The sequence below is a fragment of the Agelaius phoeniceus genome, chromosome 2 (assembly GCF_051311805.1).
Source record: "Agelaius phoeniceus isolate bAgePho1 chromosome 2, bAgePho1.hap1, whole genome shotgun sequence".
In the NCBI taxonomy this organism is placed as follows: domain Eukaryota; kingdom Metazoa; phylum Chordata; class Aves; order Passeriformes; family Icteridae; genus Agelaius; species Agelaius phoeniceus.
Window position 1 is genome coordinate 70,196,679 of NC_135266.1, and position 26,251 is coordinate 70,222,929.

The window sequence follows — 26,251 nt, forward strand, 5'->3', positions numbered from 1 at the left end:
CTTGGCTAAGGGCAAAGTGAGATCCCTAATGATGGTCTTTTGATATGAATCATTCAAGGAGCTACAATAAGAAATCCTGATGAAGACTGAGTCAGTGGTCCAGAGCACTTTCTGAATGCAATGCATCAATTCGATTTTCTGGGGTTTGTAACCACAGTGATTGTATTCCCTACATTTAACACAATATTATCTGTGATATCTGGCAAGGCAGAGGATCAAACTATTTTACATTTACAGTGAAACATCTGTTCTGTTCATGGCTAAGTGACTTGACTCTAAACAGCTTTATTTGCTCACAGTTATGTAAATAATGGTAGAAGTTTACTTCATCTGAGTTTGCCTTGACTGGAATAAATGTTATTTCACTGCTTTTAGTTGTCAAATATATATATTAGGTAACCCACCAGAAGCCAAATTTCCAACCATATTGGACAAAACATGCTCTTAGAATGAAAGTTGGGCATTTAACATGGAATTTAAAACGATCCAAACTAATTTTCATAATAATGTGGGAGATAACTCAGTGGTGAAAAACTGTTTTCAAAATAATGGGGACTCAGGCTGATGCTGTATTGCATGACAGAGCTGAGAAAGGAGGGGGGCAGATGACTCAAAGGGCTACTGATGGGGTAAGGACTGTCACCTGGCTTTTCCCAGAGCACAGCATCCTTGTATATGATGTCTGTAAGCTGCAGCCTCATGAGCATTGCCATGTTCTTTACCTCACCCTTGCTGAAGCCTTTATTTGCACTCTAATTGCTTCTCAGCTGAACAGCATCTCCTAGGAATGATTATCCTCAATGCCCACAGAAGGTGAAGGGGTCTCCTCTTGCTGCCACCATCCTTGACAAGTTATTTATCTATAAAGCCAATTAAATACGTCCCAAATTATCTGTAGGGATTTTTCTGCCTTCTGTGTGTTTCCTATCCACATTGCAAATGGCTCTCTTTAATCTTCCAGAGTGACGTCCAGTCTGCAGTTTTCCATGGCAGATAGTCAACTTGGCACTGGGAAGCAGCTCTCTTGGATGCTAATAACTTACTCTGTAAGCTTGATCACCTCACTTAACACAAGTCATGTTTATTTCTGGCTGTGGAAAGTACCTCAGGTGGGATTTTTAAGGCTTAATAAAGTAAAATCAAGAGGAGCTCTAGTGGGAGAAGTTCAGCAAGCTGCTGGGCAAAACAGCTTGAGCTGAGCACTTCAAGTGAGAAACACTGGCAAGACAGATCACAGCCTTTACTTTGCAATTCTGCCTTTAGCTGCAAGGAGATGTGAGAATGCACCGGCACCCAAGATCAGCTTGTGAGGAGCTTGGCTCTCATGCTCTGCTACCTCCTCAGAGACAGCTGAACCTCCAAAACCTGACACAGGAACTGTGTCTCAAACAAATAACAGCTATCTCATAGTGAACTAAGTGGTGACTGAAGCAACCCAGCATGGAAGGTTAAGCTGTGACTGGAAACCATGAATGTGGGATAAGTATCTTCCAAATTAGATTTATGGATAAAGAAATACACGCAGATCCATGGTCAGAAGGATTTTGCTATTGTTATTGCCTTCAAGAATGCAAATTCAAATCCCCCTCATGCAGATGGGCAGCTCAAGCACAAGGCTTTTCTCATGTGCAGTGCAAGAGCTCCATTTCCTTGGCCAAGAAAAATTGGTGAGCAGCTTTCCAGCGTGGTCTGTCAGCCCCCACTAACCCAAGAGTGCTCAGCACAGGATGGGTGTGCAGCAGAGTAGGAATTCAAAGGGAAAACCTGCTAAAACTCATCATGCTAACTGAACTGTGAATTGAAAATGTGGGCTAAAGCTCTGAGATACTAGGGTCACAGCCACACTTTGAAAGCAATGGAGAGGAATGTTTGTGTTATTTTCAGCAATCAGGGAACACAGAGCTCTGGAGCAAACCAAGAACTATTTGCCCCACAGAGGGAGGGATGTGTTTCCACTGCTCCTCTGTGATGATGAATAGAGTCACAACAGATGAAAACATGAGAAAAATAAGCATACTTCTAGTCAAGTCCTACAATGACTTTGAACAGCTTTCTTGCACTGATCAGCTTGAGAGGAGAAGAATCAACATCTGTTCTTGTGGTCCTGAGAGCTCACAGAAACACTTCAAAGAGCAGCAGAGCTAAGCTATAAGCTATTTCAGCAAAAAATGAACAAATTCCTTCACAAATGCTGATGTCAGGTGATCCAGCAGAAGTAAGCCTTTGCAGCTAGAGCCAACATCTTCTACCAGGCAGACTGACACACTGACACAGTGAAAGGAAAAAAATTGTCAAGGCTTCTGGAAACACGACCCCTCCTTCATATCAGAAAGAAAAGCAGAAATTTTGAAGGGCATTGCAAGGAAACCAACTTGCATAAACTGAAATGAGAACCAAAAGACATGGCTCAGCCTATGTTCTAACCATTTAAGACAAATATTTTTAGAAATCTGATTTAGAACATAAAGACCTATTTGATAGCACCTTCTAATATAGAAATCAGTTGATGAACAGAAATAGGTAGTTTGTTCAGGACAAAACAGCCCAGTTGCATTGAGTTACAGTGGTTGTTCTGACAAAACCAGACAAAAGCAGCTGCTTGTGAGAACACTCCTGCCTACACACAGAAAGCAAAGCAAGGAGAAACACTTGGGATGTACAGTCCAAGAGATTAGGCTGAGTGGTGGGGCAGCAATCAGGGGATCTGGAGTGCGTCATGTGCTTGATGTTTAGGCCGCATGTGTTGCATGGTTGCTATCACTTCACTGTGTTGCCCTTTAACTGGCAAATAACAATGGGCTGGCTCTGCTGGCCTTACCTGTGTGGAACAGATTCTTATAACTCTTGGTTTTAGTCATAAATTGACTAAAATAGGTGGGTTGAGGAGCAGGTATGTGTGGGCAGCAGAACTAATCTTAATATTTTTATTGTAAAAGATCAGCAAGCATGTGAAGACAAGACATGGCAATGTAATAGACTAGTGTATGGAAAAAAACAGTAGAACTAATAGGGAGAAAGAGCAGTAAAGATATTCAGGATGACATTTTTCCACCCATAACTCATTACCAGTGTTTTCATGTTGGAGTGTTCAATGTATTTCATTACCTGAACCCCATCAGTACTAGAATGGACTACTCTTCAAAGGCAACAGGTGGAGACTGACCTGATCCTGATGCTGCAATTTGGCTTGTTCCAACTGCAGCCTGTGCTGCTCCTGCAGGCTCTCCTTCTTGGCTTGGTACTCCTGCTGCAGCCGCTGCTCCAAGGCCTGCATCTCCTGCTGCTGCTGCCTGCGGAGCTGCTGCCCCTCCTCCTGGAAGCGCCTCTCCAGCTCCTCCTTCTCGCTCTGCAGCTCCTTCCATCGCGCCGTGTTGAGCTCTGTGGAGACAACACCACACAGTCCTCACACTGCCCAGGAGCAAGCAGTGGCATTGGACCTGTTGGTAGGGCAATGTGCTCGGTGCTTCTCTCCACTCTGTTACACAAGTGATATGACCAACCGCTTGACCAAAAAGATTTGTATCTCTTACATCCCATTTTTGAGCTGTTTGAAGCTGCTCATCCCATAAACCTGTCTCCAGCTCCAGCAAGGACCATTCAAATCCATTAATCCACACTTGCTTAAAATATTTCTGTATTCAAACCACCATCTTGTGTGCTTCATGGCATCAGAGAGCACAATGAAAGGCTGATACTGAAGGCTTGGTATCAGAAAGTGTGAAATTCTTACTCTGGTGAACTAACCCAGTGACTATGTCTCAGAATTCACACCAGTGTTTTCCAACAGTTCTATCAAGTCAAGGAAAATCAGTCCATTTCCCCATTTGGTTCTTCACTTTTATTGTCCCCCAGGTCCCAGGAAACCACTGTCACAAACACTGTGTCCTCAGCCATTTGCTTTGCTAAAGAACAGTTGCAAAGTCCAGATATTGAAGACTTGATGCAAGATGGACAAGATCAGCCAGAGTACACTTACAGGGCAAGCTTGCTCACTTGTAAAGATCTAACAGGTAAGGAGTGATTAAGATTATCATGACCATAACATTCAGAATATTAAAGGAGAAATGGGTTTCTAATGGCACTGCTAGATCTTCTTTCTGATTTAGACCCATAGTTGATTTAGAAGGATGATCAGGTTTTTGAACAAACTGATTACATATTTATCCTTCCCTTGCCTTTCAAGATGCACATGCCATGCACAGACAAGAATGGCACTGTAAGTCAGAGGACTGTGAGCAGCTGTCTCCCTGCTGAATGCTTCAAACCCATATTTATCCTATGACAACATAATTGTTCACTATCTGTATCTTCCTACCTCTTTCTACTACAGTGTCAGACTGTGCTCATTTTTCCCAGGATAGCAACAATTTGTCCAAGTTACCAGTGCTGTCCCCACAGCTTATGTTAGGTGCATCCATGCCAAGGTAGTTTGGACACCCAAGCTAACCGTTCCCTTCCCCACATGGCTATTTTTCACCCTATTTAGAGCTCTGCTTCCACACTTACTGGACACCAATATCCAGATTTGCTCAGTATGTCCAGGCAGAGAAACACTGCTGTGTGCCATTCACATTCTCTGAAAAAATCCCTTCGCCCAAGGTTTTTCTCCTGGGAAGCTGAAAGGCAGCGAGAGAGGCCTCAGAGAAAAGGAAAACAATTCTTATCTCATTTGCTTCTCCTGTGTTGTGCTCATCTGGAATGTGTTTGGAGATTATTTACCCATAGGTGATTGTTTCATTGGATTCTGGTGTGAGATGTTTGGACTCATTGGCCAATGGGGGCCAAGCTGTGTCAGGACTCTGAAAAGAGTCAGGAGTTTTCATTATTATCTTTTTAGCATTCAGTAAGTATTCTTTCTGTATTCTTTAATATAGTATAGTATAGTATTCTTTAATATAATATAGTATAATAAAGTAATAAATTGGCCTTCTGAGAACATGGAATCAGATGCATCATTCCTACATTTGTTGGGGTGCCCTGCAAATACAATATTGCTGGGCTCTTGTTCTGATTTTGGAATTTTCTGGAGCACTGTGGGGGGACTCTGTCCCTGTCAAGTTGTGTGCTCCTGATTGAAAGAGAGTGAACCAGTGAGTTCAGCACCTCATTGGCAGCACACAGAAAGCTTGCCCACTTGCCTTATATCCAGACAGGAATGGTACATTAGCTGGAATCCAGACTCCTGGCAGTCTGGATTAGGGTTCTAAACCCTCTCTCTTGCTTTTTGCTTTTTTATTATCTTTGGCATGTAAAGTGATCCCAGAGCAGGAGGAGTTGTGCTTGCAGCTCTGCCTTCAGTAGAATTCAAACTTACTCAAGCTTTAAATAGGAGATGTAATAAACCCCATCTCTCTCCAGCCTCTCTAATGAGATTATCCAGCACACAGGGAGGGCTGGGAAATGAAACGTGCTCTAACCAAAAGAAAGTCCATCTGAAACATATCCTGTAACCTGAAATACAAGACTATTCACAAATCAGACCCTGATGCAGGTGCAAAATGGAGGGAAGAGGGAAAGAGGGAAAGTGAGCTTGCATGGCGTGTTCCCCATACACCCAACAATGCTACTGGAGGCAGAAAATGAGGCAATTTGCCCTATACAGAATATGAAACACCTCTAATGAGAAGGAGTGATCCCTACCATAAGTGTCAGACTAAGACAAACGAGGCTGAGGACTGAGGTGTTGAGGGAGGGATGGACCCTCCCTTCTTAGCAGGGAGATGGACCTTTGTGCCCGGCTCTCCTGGGACAGCCACAGCAGAAGGCAGCACCCATGGAGCCCAAGGGTCTGCAGCTGCAGCAGGAACCAGTGTGGGAGAGCCTGTCCTGCTGGAGCCAGCTGTGTGGTCCTGGTGAAACAGCTGGGTCATCTCCAGCAGGGACCCCATATCAGATGCCTGAACAGATGACCTGCTAATGCTGCTGGAAAACTCTGAATTTATCTTTCAGGCATCAAGACAGGGATACTGTTAAAGTGAGCTACTCTTGTAGAAAAAAGAAAAAATTACTCTGAAAAGTTATATGAATGTATCACTGACATGGAAAAAGACAAGCAGAGCACAGCTATTACTGGTCTGTTTTGAAGAGTTACACCCTGGTTTTCTTTTTCCTTCTCTGTAGGTATCTGCATTGCTGCTCACAGGCTGGAAATGACTCTGACACAAGGTGGCATTTCCTGGGATGGCAGTGTGCTGGGTAAATGAGACCAGCTACTGCAGCTTCCCTACTCCCTGAGCACTGAGTGCACAACAGATGAGCAAAACCCACTTCAGGCTGGGCTGGGAGGGTGAGGGAAAGGTAGATATCACCATTGGACTGACCTTCCTTCCCACACCACACACAGTCAGAGCCACAGTACAGCCTCCCCAGCCCTGGCACTTTGCACTCAGGAGTGCAGCTTCTGTGGGAACTGGGGGCTGGTGCCTTGTGGCCTTACAGAGGGACTGTTTCCTTCTGACATGGGAAATGGGCTCCTCTTCCTGAGCCTCAGCCCCAAAATCACAGACAAATCACAGCCACCACACTCAGGTTTAGTGTCCTCTGACTGGGAAGGATATCCAGGAGGAGATGGCACAAAGGCTTTGGCTTTGAAATGCTTGAGAACACAGATAATACAAACTGTAAACTTGACATCTCATTGCCTTTCCTTCACCTAGGTTTTTTATGCATCTCCATACCTCCTCTCAACACGCTTCATGTCATTGGTCTGACAGTGAAGAAGCAGGTAATTTTGACATTTAATTTCCACTAGTTTGAAGGGAAACAGCTGGTATTCAAAACCTCTTTATTGAAAGAGACTCAGTGTTGCAGCTGAAAAGTGCTTATATTTATAATTTATAAAGATCGGTCTCTTGAGTGTAGAACGATTGCTTGTCATGTTTTCCTAGCCTTGCTATTTCTAGCAAAATACATGAGCAAACCTTATTGCTTTAAATAACAAGTCCCTCAGTGTTTATAGAGGCCAAGGTTCCTCCCCAGGACTGGGAAGGGAGAATCACTTTCCTATTTCACCCACGCTGGTTTCAGATGCGGTGTGATACTTTCACAGGAGTGCTGGGGGTAAAAGTGGGCAGTGTTGTCTGACCTCAGTATTTTGCCTGGCTCCAGGAGGATGCAGATTTCCCTGAGCTATTTTTACACATGGTCCATTGCTGCTATTGCTTCAGCAATGGTTTTATTTACCACAAGAATTTTCCTTAAACATATATTCTTATTTTTCCAAACAGTGGGTTCTCTGTTGCAGTTTCATTGCTTTGCATAGCAGAATCCTGCAGTTTCTGTTGAAGTTAAAGACTGCACACTATGAAAACCAAGCACATTCAGCACCCAAATTATAACTCTGAATTACAGCTAAACAACTAAGTGTTGGACTCTCTGCCTGTACCAAACCTGGCTAGTCCAGCCGTGTTTTACTGATTCATTCAGGCATTTGCATCAGCGAGTCTGACATGGTGAATTTACACACGAGAAATCAGGAATTTCTGACCAACACCCATGATGTTTAACTGGACAGGTTATTTTTAAATTAATGAAAAACTACTTTTTAAAGTGATGGAAGAAAGTCAGAACTACAGCTTGGTTGTAGTCAAAATAACATGCTCTGATTTTCCCTGAATTTATTCATAGAATCACCCAAGATTGCTGTTGTCAAATAAAGGACTGTTTCATCCTTCTTTTGCATAAATAATGTACAATATTGTACAACACACTGATCCATCTGAAAGTGAGACCAAAATAATCCTCCTATAGCACAGGTGGGATGCCTGTGTCCAGGAGCACCCTCATGTCTGCAGTAATAGCCTCAGTTTGGATTGCTTTAGAGACTGCCAAGAGCTGCACTGATGGGAAATGCTCTCATGTACATGGCATTTACCATTTCACCTTGTCCACAGTTTTAAAACATTGGTTGTTTCACAAAATTAAGTTTTGTAATTTTATACCAAAGGGAAACAGACTGTGCAGCAATTTTTGACTTATACTAAAAAGCATAGTTATTTACCTTCCATATGTAGGGATATATACTAGGATTTTTTATTGCTGATGAATTATTTCACATTCTCCTGAAGTGCAATACCTGCACATGTTCATCTTTTTGTTTATCCCTGGTGGGAGTGGTTCTAACTGGCCATGTTGCATCTCAGGGTTGCACAGAGAGGATTTCCTCCACCAAGCAGGTGACCAGCCACCCGTGTCACTCACAAACAGCCTCTGCTCAGCATCTCCATGTCTCCCAGAGTGATGGGAGGAAGAGGTGACCTGTAATGACTCCTCTCCATTGCACATGCCCACAGGACCACTGAGGAAAGGACTCTCTCTCACCATCTTTTCCCTTTCTGAGGAAGAAAGCTCATACACAACTCCAGCTTATCTCCCTTCTGAAGCAGCGCAGCTCAGGCTGCTTTTCTGGGATGTCTGTTGTTCTTACCAAAGCTGTCCCCACACATGCCACCAGGCAGAGGAAGTGTCTGTTGCTGCATGTGCAAGGGCAGTGGCAAGGGCAGGCAGAGCAGGGATCTCCTGTTACTGAGCATGCTGCTCTGGGACCCCCAAACTGACACCAGTTTTACCCCTGGCAAAGTTCTCTTCTCCAGCAAAACCACCAGGGATTTGTGCTCACTTCAGCTGTACAAACATGGTGTAAATGGAAGCAGAGCTCTTTATCTCCAGCACTGAACCTCTCTTTCCTTCCCATGTCACCACCACTTAAAAAAGCACTCAGGAAAATGAGCAAACCCAACCTGCTAGATTGAGGTAGGGCTCTCAAATGAGAAGTGGCTATTGAACTGAGAACTTCAGATGTGCCCTGCCTGAAGAAAGCACCAGTGGCAACAATTCTTCTGTAAGAGCTGTAGAGATGCAGAGGATGGAGGAAGGCAGGCAACAGGGAATAATTGGAAACCTGTTTTGCTATTGCTGCAGTATACACTGGCCATGGGGACATTTCTCTATGAAATGACAATCAGCTAAAGCATTTCAGAGGGGCAAAGCAGGGAGCTCAAGATGTTGGGCATCTGAAAAGAGCTGTGCTCAGCTTTTCTGAAGTGGGCTGTCATGGGCAAGGTGAAGGCAAAGCACAGGGAGTATCTGCAGTTCTACCTATCCCACAAGGGTTTGGTCTGAGCCTCCCTTTTCTGGCCATGTCATGCTCTGGCCACTTGACACAATCTCTGCTTAATAGGTGACCTAGGAACTGTTTTCCCACATGCAGGAAAAGCTGAGAGGTTCCCCCCTATTCATAGCTCCAGTCATCAGTGGTTCCAACACCTGCTGGTACTCAGGGTGTGTCCCCTGATGCAGTGGTCCTGCTCTCCTTTTGCCCTGAGGTAGATGAACCCACCATCACACTCATTCTGGAAAGATTTAAGCCCAGAAGAACTCAGCCTGTTGGCTGAAGCCAGAGCAAAAGTCCACCTTCTCTCTCAGGAGTGGCAGTATCTTCACACTCTCTCTTCTGTCTAGATCAGAAACAGAAGGAAAAGAGGGGCATGCAGACATACAGACCAAATGGGATGCATTGCTCTTTCTGTCTTTCAACCAGCAAGAGACCTTAGAAATATTAACAAGCAAATTCTGAGCTTGGTGTCCTTTGGTTTGTGGCTGAACTGCAAAACACAGCAATGTTCATAAGCTGGTGATGCATTCCCAGTCACTGTGCACTGCAGTGGTCCCAAGCTCCCACTTCTCATCACACTGTGCTTTCTTCTCAGCAGTACTGGTGTTTGAGGACAGAAGCTATGGATTTATGGAGAGCAATTTGTATAGCAAAGATGATGCACAAGTGTATGTGGTGATGAACAGCACAGCAAAGAGGTAAAATCAAGGTTCCCTGCAAAATCACAAAAACCCTTTGCCACTGGGCTTCAGAAAACATTTCACCATGGAGGTTCCCCAGGATCAGGTCACAGGGAATCAAAAGAACTGCTTTCATGTAAAGTGAGAAAATCACTTTGTTGTTACTTTTCTTGTACTACTTACCAACTTCCTCCCTGATCTTTTCAAGCTCGACTCCTAACTCCTTTATTTTCACAAGGGCATTTTCATTCTGTTTAAGGAAAAAGAGAGAAAAATATGTATAGTACCCAGGTTTATCCCACATAAGCACTTTCACATGTTCATTTAGTAAAGCAGATTAGAATGATTCCTCATACTACTTTTTTTTTTTTTTTAAGGGGATTTTTAGGGGAGGGGAGTGGGATTATAATGAACTCATTCAGTTTTTAAATCAAGCTTAGGGGCTACAGCTCATGGGCTACCAGTATCCTGTATGTCTACAAGTACATGTACACATGACAGTGCAGAATCCTCTGTTAACTCCTATGTGTCTACAAAGACATCTCTATTTTTTAATAATTTTGTGGTCAATCTGTGCCATATCATTTATGGCTGGACTGCATGTACAAGATGGATTTATTTAAACTTAAATTTTTTTCATCTGTTTAAGCCTGCATTTAACCACCTCCAATCATATTAATATGTTCACAGAGTCAAACTTACAGAGCAGATTGCTGTACTCACACCGTTTTATGCATGGTGAGCCTTCCCATACAAACACCACTAATAACCTGATGTTCATGCCCATCTCCACATCTATTTCTGTGATCTTGTTTATTTATTAGGCTCCTTTCCTTGACTAGTCTCAAAAGAAATCTGAATATTTAAGAAGTAAAACAGATGAATTGGCTAAAGGAAAATTAAAATGTATTTACATGAGCAATGTTAAGGTGTTATTACCAAAATGCAAGGACTTTGACAGCAGGTACCTGACTAGTGCTGTGCAAACTGACAAACAAAATTCTTATCTCCATCCACTGGAGTCTGATTTAGTACAATAAATCCCAGCATGGCAGTTCAATCATATGGGCACTTTAAATTGGGATGTATCATGAATCATATTAGAAAGAAGACAAAGGAATGTACCCTGCTGGGAAGATCACTAATGATTAATAAAACTAGATCAGGTTACTATAAATATGTCCCGGGTTAGAAAAGGTCAAGAATCCTTAAAGAACACTACAGAAAAATCATATTCAATACAAAAAGCAGTGTAGTAGTAAATTGAATTAAAAGGAGTCCTAGAAACCAAATCTTTCTGTATTAAGCAAGCAAGACTAATAAAAATCTAGGGCACAGACAGGATTAGTTTGGCTGCAGGATACATAGCAGACAAGATAGCAAGTCAGTTTTATATTACAGAAATGAAAGTGGAAAAAAAATCAGAACTTAATGTTTCTGGGTATTTTTCCTGTACCCAACTTTTAACTCTGTTAAGAGAAGTAACACAACTTCATTTCTAGTAATACCAGAATAATAGAATCTGGACTTTGAATTAATCCCTTACATACTGCCCTTTTGGGTTGATTTCCACCAGATCCAAACTACATCCTTTCCAGAAAGTCTGCTGTAAATGGAGTGACAAACTGAACTGATTTGAGAGCCTTGAAGGCTTGAGGAGCCCCAGATGATGTGGGCATCTTTCTTATTCAGTTATGGGCAGAAGCCAGGAGTGCAAGGCCTGGGTCCCCAGTGACTCCTCCTGGCTCCATACCCTGCTGAGTAATGCACAGGGGGCTGTGTGCCAGGACTGCAGTGTGTCCAGTCCTCACCAACTGCATCAGGCTCAGAATAAAATTATGTGGATTCTTATGGATTTCTTTTTCCTAATTAGTCAAAAAGTTATGAAAAAAAAAAAAAAAGTCCAGATAAATACAGCCTGATACAGTAAAAAACCAGATTTCTTCACATAGATTCCCAAACCAGCAGCCTTACAGGAGTAAGGTTTCTCCTTTTGGAGAATACCATTGCATCTGCCCATATGGTCTGTTTAACTCACTGGAGTCATTTTCAGAAGTGCTCTTGACAGACTGCCAGGCCTGGTGCCCTTGAAGGCGGGTGCTCAGGGATATACTGGATGCAGGACTTGGAGATGGGAAGCACCCACTCAAATTACCAGCTCTCATTCTTTGAAACAGAAGCCATTCAAAGCAAGGGAGCTCTGCACAAATCATTGCCAGCACCTACTGATAAGCAAAACTCAATAGGATTGTTAAAAGCAAGTAAAACCTCCATTTTTGGGGAGAAAAAACATTAAAAATTTCGATTCCCCATAAGAAATATTACAGGCTCCACATTTTACACGATGTTTTATCTTGGATAAGGTTTTTCCTTCCCTTGAGGACACTTGGCGGTGGGATCCTCTCCAAAAATGTGGAGAACTGCCATGGTGCCAACTTAACTGTGCTATCCCATAACTCCATCTCCAGGATGGGCACCAAGCCACCAGGGCAGTGGGGGTCATGTCTGCCTCCCACCATGCTGGGGCTGTGGTTTCCAGAGCAGAGCAGCCCCTGGGGCTTCCTTTGGCAGCCAGATCAGCACAGCTCAGGTGCCTTGGCTGTCATTTTACTGCTCTGCCAATACTTCTTGCACTGTGTTTTATTTTGATCAGAGCTTCCTGTCTGCTTTTTGGGACCTCATGTTTCCTGGGAGATCAGATGTGCAAGGGTTGCCCTCAGTGCCAAGGCCTCCAGTAATCCCTCTTTCTCAGAGGGTTCTTCTGGAGAGCAACAGCACAAGTCTTTATCTTCCTCTTGTGGAAGAGCAGCGAGGTGCAGCTTTGGCTGATCATCAAGACAGCCTCATGGTTTCCTGGATGTGCAGTGAACTCACAAATCCCTGACATCTTCTGTAACTGCAACCTGCTTTGTCAGTGTGACACGATGGGTTCGGCCTGCACAAGCTCCTGTGACACCGTAAACATGACAGCAGTGCAAAACAAAAGAGCCCCTGCTGGTTATCAGCAGTGTGGCTCTGCAGATAACCAGCACTCCACTGTCAGTGTAGCCAGGGAACTGGGAATGCCAGAGCTAAGGAAACCAAACATTACAGTAGGGCAAATCTGGATCTACTTTGGAATGTAAAGCTACCACGTTCAGTGCTGAGATTCCTATACATCCACTGTCAAAACATAAATGCAATTCAAAGCTTCACAAGCACACAAGGAAAACTTTCCCAAAACAAATGGATAAGAAACCAAGTCAAGAGGATGTCCCATTGGGTTAATCAGTCTTCATCAATTATCTCAACGAAGTATTTGAAAGAGAAGACGGGGTAAGAAGCAGTAGAGCAAAGAGTTGAGGTGCCCTCCCAAGAGTTTTGTGTCCACTAAGGCTCAGCATATCAAAGGAGCTTTGCAGGGATTCTCTACTAGGCCATCACTTGGAGTTGAGCCATTGCAGGTGAGCATCCAAGGGCCAAATCTAACTCAGGTTTAATAAGGTTCATTGTCTGTACACACCTGTTTTCAGTAGGTGAAAAGATCAGAGACCCCGTAAGGAGATTGTGCAAATATCCACCATTTCCAGTGCAACAGTTAAATGGCAAGGAAGAAAAAATATTACTTTGATGTGGTCTGGAATTCCTTTTTTTATGCCCAAAAATGTGAGACCAAAACAGTGCATTTTGCACAAATCAAAATGTCACATTTACTTTTCACCTACTTTTAATGAATGATGGACTGCATTACTTTTTAGAAAAATGATGACAAAGGTCTTCTGTTGGCTGCATCCCAAGAAATTACTCTGACAGTGAAGTAATTTTCATAAAATAAGATTACACTCATGATGGAGATGAAGAAAAACATCTTCCTCATTCCTGAACTCTGCAACATAATGATTAAGTCTTGTGCCTAGAATATGTCCCATCTCTTCAGACAGAAAGAAAAGTAGAATAAAATAGGCAGAACCAGATGTTTGTCCTACTGCTCTGTTGAATAGAAGACACAGTAGCAACTCTATCCTATCATGAGCTCTGTAGCACACAGATGTCCCAATATTTTTCCTGTTAAAGGCTTGATGTTGGACAGCATTTCAGCAAGTGAAACAGACATCAAAAATGGCACATGTGAGTTCTCAATTCAACCAAAAACATGCTGAGGATGGACTGAGGCATGACTTACATCAGTGCAAGGCAGGTAGTCAGCAGGTAGGCAGAGGTGTAGGAATAAAGCCGGAATTTGTACAATTAAATAACAGTGGCCAAACCTAGCAGTGCAACTCAGAAAAAAAAATCAGCTGAATTTAGATATAACTGCATGCAAGGACCTAGAAAAATAACTTGGTAGGAGAAGTCATAATATGGACCTGAGCACGGGCAAGATGCTGGTGTTGCCCAAACAGATTAAGAGAGGAGGTAGTGATGAAAGCTTGTGGGCAGAGGCTGAATGGGGCACTGAGCAGCCTGATCTCATTGAAGATGTCCCTGCTCATTGCAGTGGTCTCAGACTAGATGAGCTTTAAAGGTCCCTTCCAACCCAAACTATTCTGTAATTCTGTGGTTCTATGAAAGGCTCTGCTTTAGTTGCATGGAGCTTCCAGATGACAGGTAGACTCCTCAAGGAACATCATCAGGGAGACAAGTCGAGATTTTACCTTGGACCAGGAATAACTGAGGGATGGGGAGGCAGATTTGAGGTTTGCCTTAGAGTCTCTCTCCTCTGAGAGCTATAAGCTAACTGAGAGGTACTAATGAATTAGAAATACTAATTAAGTAAACCTCCAGGTACTTTTTAACAATAGGTAAGTAATAGTAGACCCATCATAGAAATGGAAATGGGTCAGATCAGGCAAGGAACAACAGAAAATTGCTCAGACCCACAGAGGAAGTCACCAGCAGCTAGGAAGCAAACATGGGAGCCTGGAGTTACCTTCCCAAACTGACATGACTCTCCACCCTGCCAGCTTACATGTTTGCTTATATTCTAAGATCCAAATGCATGTACAGTGTCTCCACTGTACAAATACTTCTCAGTTCTCCACGGTATCTCCTAAAAACTCTCTGCACACAGATGCTCTGTGGCACTTGTTATTAAAACTGCTTCTCCAGAACAGCTGTCTTCTATGCAGAGCTTTCAAAATACTAAAAAAAAAAAATCCCTGACCTGCAAATGGTGCTTAGTCACTGTTGTGCTGTATTCAGACCTCTCTGTGGCAAGGTATTACATTATAATTGGAAAGAGAATAATATACATTGGGAATTCTGTTGTACCAATAAATATTTCAGATGACACTTGTAGAAGCAATAACTGAATCCCACTGCAGCTGATACTCAAAATTACCTACAATCTTCCTTTAAAAAGAGGTGTTTACAACTGCTGTTCAATCATGCTAGTTGTCAGGTAATCCTTCTTCATAACACTCTTTAGGTTAAAGTTTGGTTAAAGTTTACAAGCACTTAGATATTCCACAGCGACTTCACTTTGCCAAGTTTTATGTTAACCTTCACATTTTTCTTAACCTGGTTAGTAGCATATCTCAAGCTATATTTGAACTATCATTAGGTAAATGGGAGACGCTATCAGTTTGTAATTTTACAGAGTTATATGAATATACCATAAAGCCAAACTCTAACAGAATACATTGCACAAATGTGTTTCTGCCAAGATATTTTCTATTAAGCAAATTAAATGCATATATTCATTTTCTCTCTCTTCTGTACATAAAACCCAGGCAAATTTCCAGAAGAATAATGAGAAAAACTATGTATTCAAAGTGTCCCACAACTTCTCTTGCACATGCTATTTTCCTGTTGGCAGTAGCTCTCTATGTACCTCTGCACTGACATTTATTACATGACCCATTTTGGTGCCTAGGAATGTGTTTGATTTAGATTCACACAAACATAAGAAAACAAGTAGTTTTGTCATGTTTCGCTTCTCCTAGACTGGAGGGTCATTCCTCTGTTGGAGATGTAAAACTTTAGGACAGCTAGAGGCTGAATAATCTCTCTTCAAACTTTAAAACTCTCTGCAAGTTTCCTTTATAACTTGTACTCCACGCGGCTATTAAAAATGTAAGAAAAGCAGAGCAAAACATCAAACCGACTGTTGCTACAGAAGATGCCAGCAGTCCCTCCTTGCTTCACGAGCATCCAACCCTTCCATTTAGACTGCAGGATAAACTTATGTAAGGCACTGCAGTGCATGAGAAAGCGACACTTAGACCTGTCCCTGGTGAAGGGGAGATCAGCACACTGCAAACAAGCCGAGCATCGCTCCCCTCTCCGCCACCCGGGAAGCGCATCCGCCACCGACCCCAGCGACAAGCAGCAGCACAGGCTCTATCACCGCTATGGTCCATCCCTTTCCCTAAAGGACTTAAAAAAGAGGCAAAAGTACCGTCTCGTCCTCGCACAGAGAGGGGGGAAAACACGTGGAGCAGCATTTGCCCATCCTGGCAGGACAGCCGCCCACCGGACCGACAGCCGCCGGACTGCCGCCAGCCCGGCCCGGAGCCGGAGGATGAGCCCCGGGCGGCGACACTGTCAGAAAGGGATGTCACGTCCCGGCGCGCCGACACCGGCCAAGGGGACCTGTCACCCTGATGCCACCCGGGGCGCCGCGGGATGCCGGGGCCGGGGTCGCGGCGCCGGGAGCGGGGAAAGGACGGTGCCGCGGGGCGGGCGGCTGCGGAGCCCGGCGGGTTCGGCCCCCGGCGAGCGCTGCCCGCTGCCCGCCCTGCTGCTCGCCGCTGGATCCGGCCTCTCCCGAAAAAGGCTGCTCCGGCTGGCAAAGGCTTGCCCACAGCAGGGCACGTCCAGCAGCGCCATCGCAGGGAAGTGCCGGGGCGGGCGGCTGCGGGACGAGGCTGGAAACTTCGCAGCGACAGCCCCAGAGGCGCTGAAACCCGAGGCTGAGCCTGGGCTCCCAGCCGGGGTGCCGCTGGGTTCTCTCTCCTCTTCGTGTCGCATCCACGGCCACCGATGAGCGCGGTCCCCGTGCCGCGCACCCGCTCGGATGGCGCCTTTAAGCCAAGCGGGTCCCGGCTGGCTGCCGGCGCTGTTGCTGTCCCGCAGCGCTCCCAAATCCGCTCCCGGATCTGCCGCACTGGGCTCCTCCCGGCCGCCGTGCGGGTCCCGCGGCTCTGCGCGGCTCTGCGCCGTCCTGCCGGCTCTGCGCGGCTCTGCGCTGTCCTGTGCGGCTCTGCGCGGTGCTGCGCGGCTGTGCCGGCGCGTCCCCGGGCGAGCGCAGCGCTGCGCGGCTCCGCAGGCCGGGCGCTGCCTGCCAGCGCTCGCTCCAGGCTGCGGCACCGGCCGCCAGCTCGTCCGCCGGCCGTGGGGGGGGTCCCTCCTCTCCTGGGTGTCCCCCCATCCCGGGTGTCCCCCCGGTCCCCGAGACGCTCTAATCACCCCGAAAGAACTCTTCGTGAAGTCGTTTAGTTAAATCGTGAGGACGATCAGCCCCCATTGGACCTCGCTGACTCCTCATAATGGCAAAAACAGTATCTCTGCAACGTACTCAGACTTCTGTAAGTCTGAAGGGCTGGCATAATTTTTTGCCCCTGCATTTATATATTTACATCACAAAACCTAACCTTAAGCTGCCTATACACACGGGTGTGCTGTATATATCCGGTCTGTATCAGTTTGCCCACTGGGAACACATTTTCTTGGCTGGACCCAGGACATGGAGCTGCAGCAGCCTCATTTCTCCTGGGCTGCTGCCTTTGGCATGGCATATTTACATAACAATTTTCCTCTAACAATTTACGTTAAAGGCAATGCTGGGAAAGGCAAAAGAGTTCAATGACTCATACCTAAGGTGGTATTTGTGCTTTGTCCACTGTTTAAACCTGAAAGCCACTATTTTCCTGAAAGCCAAATCACTACCAAACATACAGAAAAGTGACATTGCCCGTACTGCTGAGCAGCTCTGCCTTCTGCTGGGAAAGATGCTCAAGTCTGTGCTTCTCTGGACAGATGTTTTTGTTTAAATGTTTGTTCAACTGTGACTGGTGATGCGCAAAGTGGTTTTAAAAATAGTAGGAGCCAACAAGAATGTCCAACAAAACTGTGTTAAATTACATTTAAATTCTCAGGTAACTTCAGTTTGTGTCAACTTCTTATTCTCCCTCTTGCTCTTCCTCCAGGAAGAGGAGAGAATAACTTCCTCTCTTGCTCTTCCTTCCTGCCAGGACTTCAACTAAAGTTTTAGAATATCACAGTCAAGTAATTAAAAACAAGCAAACAAAGAAAGCCAACAAGATAGAAACCCCGCCTATCACACAAATAAACAAAAAACCAAAACACAAAACCAAATTTAAAATTGCACTCCAAGTACATTACTACAAATGCCTTTTAACATTTGCTTTCAAGACCTAACTTTCTTTACAGCATCTGAACATTAATTTGGTTGGCCTATTGAACAGCTACACAGTAGAGGTACAATAAGACTTCCTTGTATGGTGAAATCATTTCATCCTCACTGTAGGAGCTTCTCTTTCTTGCCACACAACCTGAAATCTGTAATTTGGATCTTTTACAGCCCAAATCCCCACTGGAAACTTTTTAACTGCCATAGAAAAAACCTATATAATCACTTGCAGACAAATTACCATGGCCATTTCTCTGAGTTGGCCATTAGAACTACAGTATTTAGATCCATGTCTGACTGTCAGGCAGGGAAAACAAAACCTGGTCAATATTCCTTTCATAACTTTCATAATGCTTTTAAAATGAATAACTCATCTTCTTCAACTGCTTTGCTAAAAATGGGGGATTTGCTGCTTGCACATGAATATAAATCCAAGGTAAATGTTAGGTAGCAAGGTCTATGCATGACTTTAGTACCTCTTAAGCACTAAACTGGAAGAGAAAATATTAAAGTGAAACTTAAATTAAGCAGAAACCATCTGTTGTCCTTCTGGCAAGGGTGAATTGAGGTCCCACAGGCTGATTTAGGATTGATAAGGGATAAGGATGCGCTTGGGAAAGCTGCTGGGCTCTTTGGTCAGCTTAGATCCTTTTGGAGAAAGTAAGACTAAACTCAGTTTGAATTAAACCTCATCTTTCAGGTCAAGGTGTGTAGCATTAAGGTGAGAAAAGACCAAAGTTAAGAAAGCAAAAGGAAAAAATAAACTATTTTAAAGAGCAGTTCCTCAGTCAAACACACAAATGAGGAGGATGAAGAAAGAATTTAGGAGGGGTCTCTGTGGTGGCAGCATGCAGACAGGTTGGTTACTGCATGGAGGGTTTTGAGCACACACCTGAAGGCACAATGCCTTGGGAATTAAGGATACAGAAAGGGAAATGGGCATAACTGAGACAGGAGCAAAATACTCAGCAAAGCAGGCACATCCAAGGAGAGGCCAGCCCCTACACCCAAATTCTGTGAGAACTGACACTTTAAACAGCAGGTTCAAAATAAGATTTTAAAATTATTGATTCTTAATTTTAAACTGCAAGAGCCATCTGCCTGATTTCAGTAGCATGTGGCACTTGAATCAAATACTGAGAGGAATAATATTTTAAAAACACCCTGTTAAGCACAACAGGGAACCAAAGGCAGATAGATCCACATCAGTGCAGAATGCTGCCTCTGTACACCAAAATAATTGATATCTTTAGATAAGGGTAATATTAACTCCCACCTATTGGGGACCAAGTGACCACGTGATGCCACCACCACAACATTGATCATCAGTCTGGGAAAGATTGGGAATTGCTGAAGAATTGTTAAGAGGGGAGGAGGCCTTTGGGGAAGAGGACAAGGAGTTGCAGTAAATGGAACTATTGGGCTGAGTGGAGATAATGAAGAGAGCTGTTCAAAGAATCAGTCCTGGGGGCAAGTTATGTCATTCGCTTTTGACCCTGGTCAAATATTAGTGAATGCTAATGTGATGGTGGGATGCACTGTCCATCAAGGGGAGATCCTAAAACACCAAGGTGAGAGAGTTAAAACACCATGCTTGTCAAGCTGAATGCTATTTAGGGCTATAGGGGCAGTCAAGATAAGAAATACAGAATACTGAGCAGTCCAAGGTCCCAATCACAGGGACAAATACCAGGAAATTCAAGTAGAAGATGGAAACTCATCAGCTGGAAATAACAGCAAAAACCTGTGTTGCTTATCCAGTCATGGGATAAATAAGAATGATGCCTACTGTACAGATCTGAATAAAGCAAATACAACCTTAGGTTCTTGGAAACGCTAAGAGGGAAGTTTAAGTGCTTCAAGAAAAGCCACAGAGAGATCTCACCTGAAACATCAGGTGGTTCTGGTTCCCCATATTTGGGGGATAGCAGTTCTGAGGCAGGGAATATATATATAACCTACACCACTGGAGGGGTGCCATGTAAGTACACATCTGCTTCTTCTATGAAAACAACAGCAAAGTTGGAAAATTACAGCTTTCTATAAATATAGGGAGAACAGTAAGAGAGGCAGAAGTACTTCAAAGTCAAAAAATGTATTTATGTAAGGATAAAAGGGTGTGAACTTGGGCATACCTAAATCACAAGAGATTCTGAAACAGTCCTCTGGTAGAAACAAAGGAAAATATATGACTTTCAAGCTGAAAATCAATCATTTTAGGGAAGAAGTTATAGGGTTTGGCAACAGGGAGGATCTGGATTTGATGACCTGGAATGAACTTTGCTAGCCTTTCCTTTCCATACCAATATATTGCTATGGATTTTGCTGATGGTCCACACCCAGAATGTGAATGTGCCTCTGCCAAACTGCTTTGCATGGAGCTCTGTCCCAACAGATCTGGCTCATATTTCCCTTCAAGGCAGAATGAACAAGTCTGTGGATAAGAGAGATCAACATGGGCTGGGAAAACCTGCACTGTTAGTTAAAAACAACATTCTTCATAAAAGCAGTGGTTTTGCTTCATTACTGGAAAGAGAAAATACAGGTAAGTTCCACAAAGAAAGATGTTCCTTATGTAAAGGATTAGCAACAAACCTAAGAGGAAAGAAGTCTTATAAATTTAGATTTTAAAACATAAAATAATTGCACAAGACAAGTGACTTAACAGGGTATGTTTTACAATATTTATTGACTTCAGTGGAAACACAGTGTAGTTAGCACCTGACAGGGTAAGGCTCCCAGGCAATTAAAGGCCATGGAGGATACCTGCATGTTCCTAAATGTCCCAGAGGAGTGGCTCAGTCTATAAACAACCTATTCTAATGGTAAAGAGGCACCATGGGCAGCAATTTTTCCCTACAGTGACAGAATCAATGCTTTCCTCCACGATGCACATAATACTATGCCTATTTACTGCCCAAGCAATTCCAATATTTTACATCTATCTGAACTAAACTGACAGAGGTAGGGATAAATTAGCCATATTTTATAATTTACTATGGTCCCCAAATGGGGCACATTATTCTCTTTAGCTCCATAATGGTCTTTATGTATCAGTGCATACATTCTGCTCTGTAGAGAATAAACAATCAATCATCAGAGTTCTATACATATATTCTAACATATATAAGAAGATTTTAATTCCTAATCATTAGTATCTGATGCTTTCCTATTTTATGGAGGCTGGCTAACCTTCCTGGGAGAGATAAAGTGCTTTCCCTGGATTTTCACAGTGCAAAGATGTGGCAAAGTGTGAAGATGGAGATTCATGGAGAAGGAAAAACAGAACTGAAGACTGGGGAAAGCTCTGGGAGATAAAGGTAGTAATGCAGAGCTATGTGTGTCCCAGAGCAGGAGAATCCTCAAGGGAACTGCATAGTATTCATCCTTTATGAAATGCTGGAAAGCCTTGCTGAGGGGCATAGCATGTGAAGTAAGTAATTTAATTTGAATAGATAACAGTCTGAGGGCATGAGCAGCAAAAGACAGCACAGGAAATGTGAAGGAAATTTTTTTGCAAGAGGACTGCCAGCTCTAGGAATTAGTTGATAGGGCAGTATCCAGTGCTTATGGAAATAAACAAAAGAAGCAAGGAGAAAGTCGATAGTGGTGAGGACCAAGGGGACTGAAGGCAGCACCATGGGGATACAGAGACAGATTATTGGGAGAGAAGGCTAAGGTGAGAAGTTCAAAAACTTCTTCACCTGGTAAAGAAACAAAAGTACAGATTCAAAAAAAGAGATGAGACTAAGGAGAAAGGAAAGATTGTACTGCAGGTGGCATTTCAGAGGACAAAGGGACGTGCAGTGGTGAAGGGAGACAAGGAACAGGAGACAGCAGGAATGAGGAGAGACGTGACAGTCAGACGCAGAGGAGCTGGTGCACGGCTGAGACACTGCAAAGCCTGAAATGTCTCAGCTCTGGAGAGTGATGGATAAGCCAGGCTATCGGCAGCTGCCGCCTCCTGGCATTCTCTGCCGTCAGCAGCGGGAGGCGACGGTGACACCGACACTGAGCACCCCCAGGGACGGCATGAGGAGGAGCCTGGCTGCGGCACTCACTGGGGCAGGACTTTGGTCTGAGGCAGTGCAGAGGCAGAATAGGGCAATGCTATTCCAGCAATGCATTTTGAACAGGAGGCTCAGAAAACAATTGAGTGGCATGCCAAAAACAGGAGAGCAAGGCAAGGAGAAGGGACATCCAGCACATTTTATGTGATTATCACAACCTATTTCTCTGCATGTCCTCTCTTCAAACACTGTTACAGTTTGTGTGACAGAACATGCAGGTGGACTTTGTCAGAATTTTGATATCTACAAGAGGGCAGTTGAGTATACTGACAGAGTTCCAGACAAGTAGGAAAACTGAATCTATTTTTCAATAGGCCAAACATTGGCCTCAAAGACTGAAATTCATTTATTGTCAGTATTGTTAATTCTTCAATTCTGCAAGCAGTAAAATTAGTCTAAATTCTCTTTCCAATTTCACTTACTGAAATTTCCAGTCACATTGTATTTCTGTGAGTGCTTGAAACCAATGAAGATGAGTGCTGCTGTCAAAGGAAGTGTTTTAATCTTCCCCTCTCCTGGTCACTTGTTTTATCCCAGCTGCCTTCCTTATAGTCCCTCAAGTGTTTGGGCACTGAATCAGATGGGGGTTAAAACTAAAGCAGGGATAAAGTGGTGAATTTGGGGAGAGTCAACTTTACTAGCACAGGGCCAACTTCCCTAGGACAAGGAATGGAGTCCACACTCTGCTGTTAGCCAGGAGGAGAATCCTGTCACAGGAATCCCGAACGCTAATCTGGTCAGACTGAAAACTACAGTGGAAATAAGAAAAGCAAATACATTCACTATTACACTTCACTTTCCTTGCTGGAGGTGCATTACAAGTTTTCTCTGACACAGCTCTCTCATCAGCAGCACAGCTCTCCACATTGCTTTCAGACATACACACGTGGTTCATTACTTTCCAGGTTGGGGTTGTTTATTTTTGTTCTTGCCTAACTTAAAATAAAATAAATTCAGAAAATGTAACAGTGATTTGGGGATTTCTGAAGTCATGAGCAGTCAGGAATGAGTTTCAGTGAGATGACTCAGCTAGAGCTGAAAGTTATGCCAGATGGCCCCAGAATGGCAATTTCCCTTGGATTTACAGTGAGGTTTCACATTTTGTGCATTACTCAGTGCCATGAGGTTTTAATGATCCTCAGGCAACTTATATGGAAACAAATGTTTTTTAATATAGTTTTTCAACTGTACAATTATGCTATTGCATATTTGGATGAATAGAATGTTTACTCTAGAATTTAACAAATTAACACAGACTACATGCCCTCTGTTTCTCAAGTGAGAGAGCCCAGCCAGATGACTCCTTTTTAAATTCAGCTCTCATAAAAAAAGAATGTGAGGATCTAAACAGTATTCCTTCAGAGTTTTGTTATTTCTGCAAGTGTAGCCTTACATTTATTTTAGTGTCAGTAGCTTGCAAGGCCATGGATTAAAATTCATGAGAGAACAATGCTTTATTACTATGTTTTCTTTTTCTAGTTCTTGATGTCTGGAACAGTAAGCATTCCAAATGAACTAGCTCTTGCTGTCAGGGAATTCATGCTTCCTCATATGAAATATCATTTATGCACCAAGATCACAAGGAAAAATGCATGTTTTCACTGAACTCCTCACCTGCTCTCTACCCAGGAATACATCCCCTGCTAGGCTATATCTCAATTCCAGACCTCTGAGTAGCTGCAAGCAGATGGCCATTTTCTTAAATCCACTTTGCTGAGAAATGTTCCCTTCTCCCAACAATCCTCTCTCTTTCACTCCCAATTTACTCTGGGCCAAAGCCAGTGACAACTTCAAGCTGCTGTACTTTGAGGCCAAGCAGAGCAAGGCACAAGTGCTGACATTCTATGACAGCAGTGTCAGTGGCAAAATATTCCAGCAGATTTACATGGACCAAGTTTCTCCTGTTGGAAAGATTCTCAGTGCTCATGTACTTACCACCATTAATGAGAATTCAAACTATCAGTGGTGGGCTTGGGAGGTTTTTACACAAAGAAAACATAACTCAGATGATTTTTAGAAGTAATTTTAGAAATGCATTATTTATACTATAATAACCACACCACCACCTTCTGAAGTTACAACATGTGAGAAGTGATTGCAGGAAGCTGCACGTGAATTAGTTCTCAGGGGTGAGAGCAAGGCCAGAGAATTTCAGGAGGATTGCAGCTGAAACCTTTTAGAGTTCATTTCTGGAACCAGACAGCCCAGACCTGAAAGGGGGTTAAGCAAGAGACAGGTTGTGTGTTGGGTACATGATCCAAAAGTGCAGATACATACTCTTGGATGGCTGTGAGGACACAGAAGGAGTATCAAGGAAATATACTTTCCATTTGAAAGGATAGCAAAAATGTCCTAGGAACACAATAATTACCATTTATATATATATATATATCTTTGGGTCATGGCCTGTCTAATCTAGATCCAGCATCAAGCCATGATTATTGCCAGAAAATTCAGAAGGAGCAAGTTACCCTGTATTAGAGAGTGTGATGAAAAGCTGTTCTGCATGGAAAATTCATCTTAACATCTATCTGAAAAAGGCTTCCAACTTTAAAATAGGCATCTCCCCTCTAACATGTATTGCTCCACCAAATATTAAATGTCAAGATATTCTTGCTACCTAAAGAACTTAGTAGACTTTAAGGACACAGGGATGGTTCAATCAAATAGTATGATTTTTTTTTAATCACAGGACATGATATTTTACACAGTTGCTGTTCTATAACTACATTTGATGAAAACATCCCCTCTATAAAGGCATACATTGGCAAACTGCTGACATGAAGGCGAGGATTTGCTTTCTCTTCTCACAGTGGTTTCTTCTAAAAACTGATCATTTCTAGTCCTAAAAGTCTGCGCTTCCTTCATGTGTTGAAGCTGCAAAACTTCTGCAAAAGTTTAGCAGGGGTTTCTGCTAAACTTTCCCCTGATTGGGGGAAAGTGCTTTCTGGTACACAGCAGTACCTCCTTATGAGAATTATTCTGCTCTGCACTCAAGCCACTTTGCCCTTTTTTGCAAGCAAATCAACAGTTCTCTGCTGTCTCTCACAATGAAGTGATTTTTCCAATTTTTCCAAACTTCAGAATTGCTTATTACTTGTCTCTTTTTCCTCCCCTTTTTTTCATTGTCTTCTGAAGATGTGTGAGCATCAGTGCTAAATGTCATGTATTCAGTATCAGTCTCCCCAGTGCTGGATGTGCAGGTGTTGTCACGGCCTCACTTCTACTGGCTGCATCTCTGCTTACTCACCCAAAGATCTTGACAGCTTTTCTTAGCACATGTTCACAGTAGGAGCTCACATTGATTTGTGCTGACACCAGAAACTCTAATTACTCCTGGGGGTTACTCCCTGCCAGCTGATGGCCAAACCACAGTTCCGGGCAGAGCTGGTTTCAGCCTGGCTTTGCTGCATCCATCACTCAAACCAGTGCGGTGGGAATGTGAGAGTGTTGGTTTTATATGCTCAAAAGTGCAGGCAGCTTGCACTCCACTCATCAAATATGTGGCTCTCCAGCTACTGAAATCTGTAACCACAATCCACATGGACTGCAAAGGAGATATGAAACTGTACTTGAAAAATTGAAGATCAAATCAGAACTTATAAAGGAAGTGCTGCATTTCTGTCAGCATGTCTGTACAAGAGGTTTTTGCAGATGTGGCACATGGCCTTGACACACATAAGGTGAAGTAGTTCTCATGGATATCTGCATTTTCAAGCCCTGCTTTGCACTGGGACAACCTCCCATCTGCCGGGAATTTTGATCAACAGGGAAAGTTCCACTACGCTGCTGCAAAGTCCCTCTTGTGCGTCAGCTCAGAATGCATCTGCTGATGGATCTACATGAGAGGACTTGTGATATTTACACTGTCAGCCCCTGGGACTGCACAGTAATTTTGGAGAGACAGGGAGTTACATCAGCAGAGTGTTCTAGCTTAGGACTTTGCAGTGGTGAAGGAACACAGTAAATAATCTGAAGTCTTTCTACAAATGACATTTAAAAATGCCTTTGGGGCAGAGGAAAGAAGACTGAACAT

General features: G+C 43.5%; 1 protein-coding gene across 4 annotated transcripts in view; it reads right to left on the reverse strand.

Moving 5' to 3' along the window:
• The window catches only part of MTUS2 (microtubule associated scaffold protein 2), a 263,446-nt gene that overhangs the window by 14,599 nt on the left and 222,596 nt on the right, over nt 1–26,251 (reverse strand). For all 4 annotated transcript variants that reach the window (XM_077173823.1, XM_054627789.2, XM_077173825.1 and 1 more), the window contains 2 exons: nt 9,976–10,042; nt 3,164–3,378 (listed from right to left, as the gene is read on the reverse strand). In XM_077173823.1, coding sequence (XP_077029938.1) covers nt 3,164–3,378; nt 9,976–10,042 — 282 coding nt within the window. The remainder of the gene's footprint in view (nt 1–3,163; nt 3,379–9,975; nt 10,043–26,251) is intronic.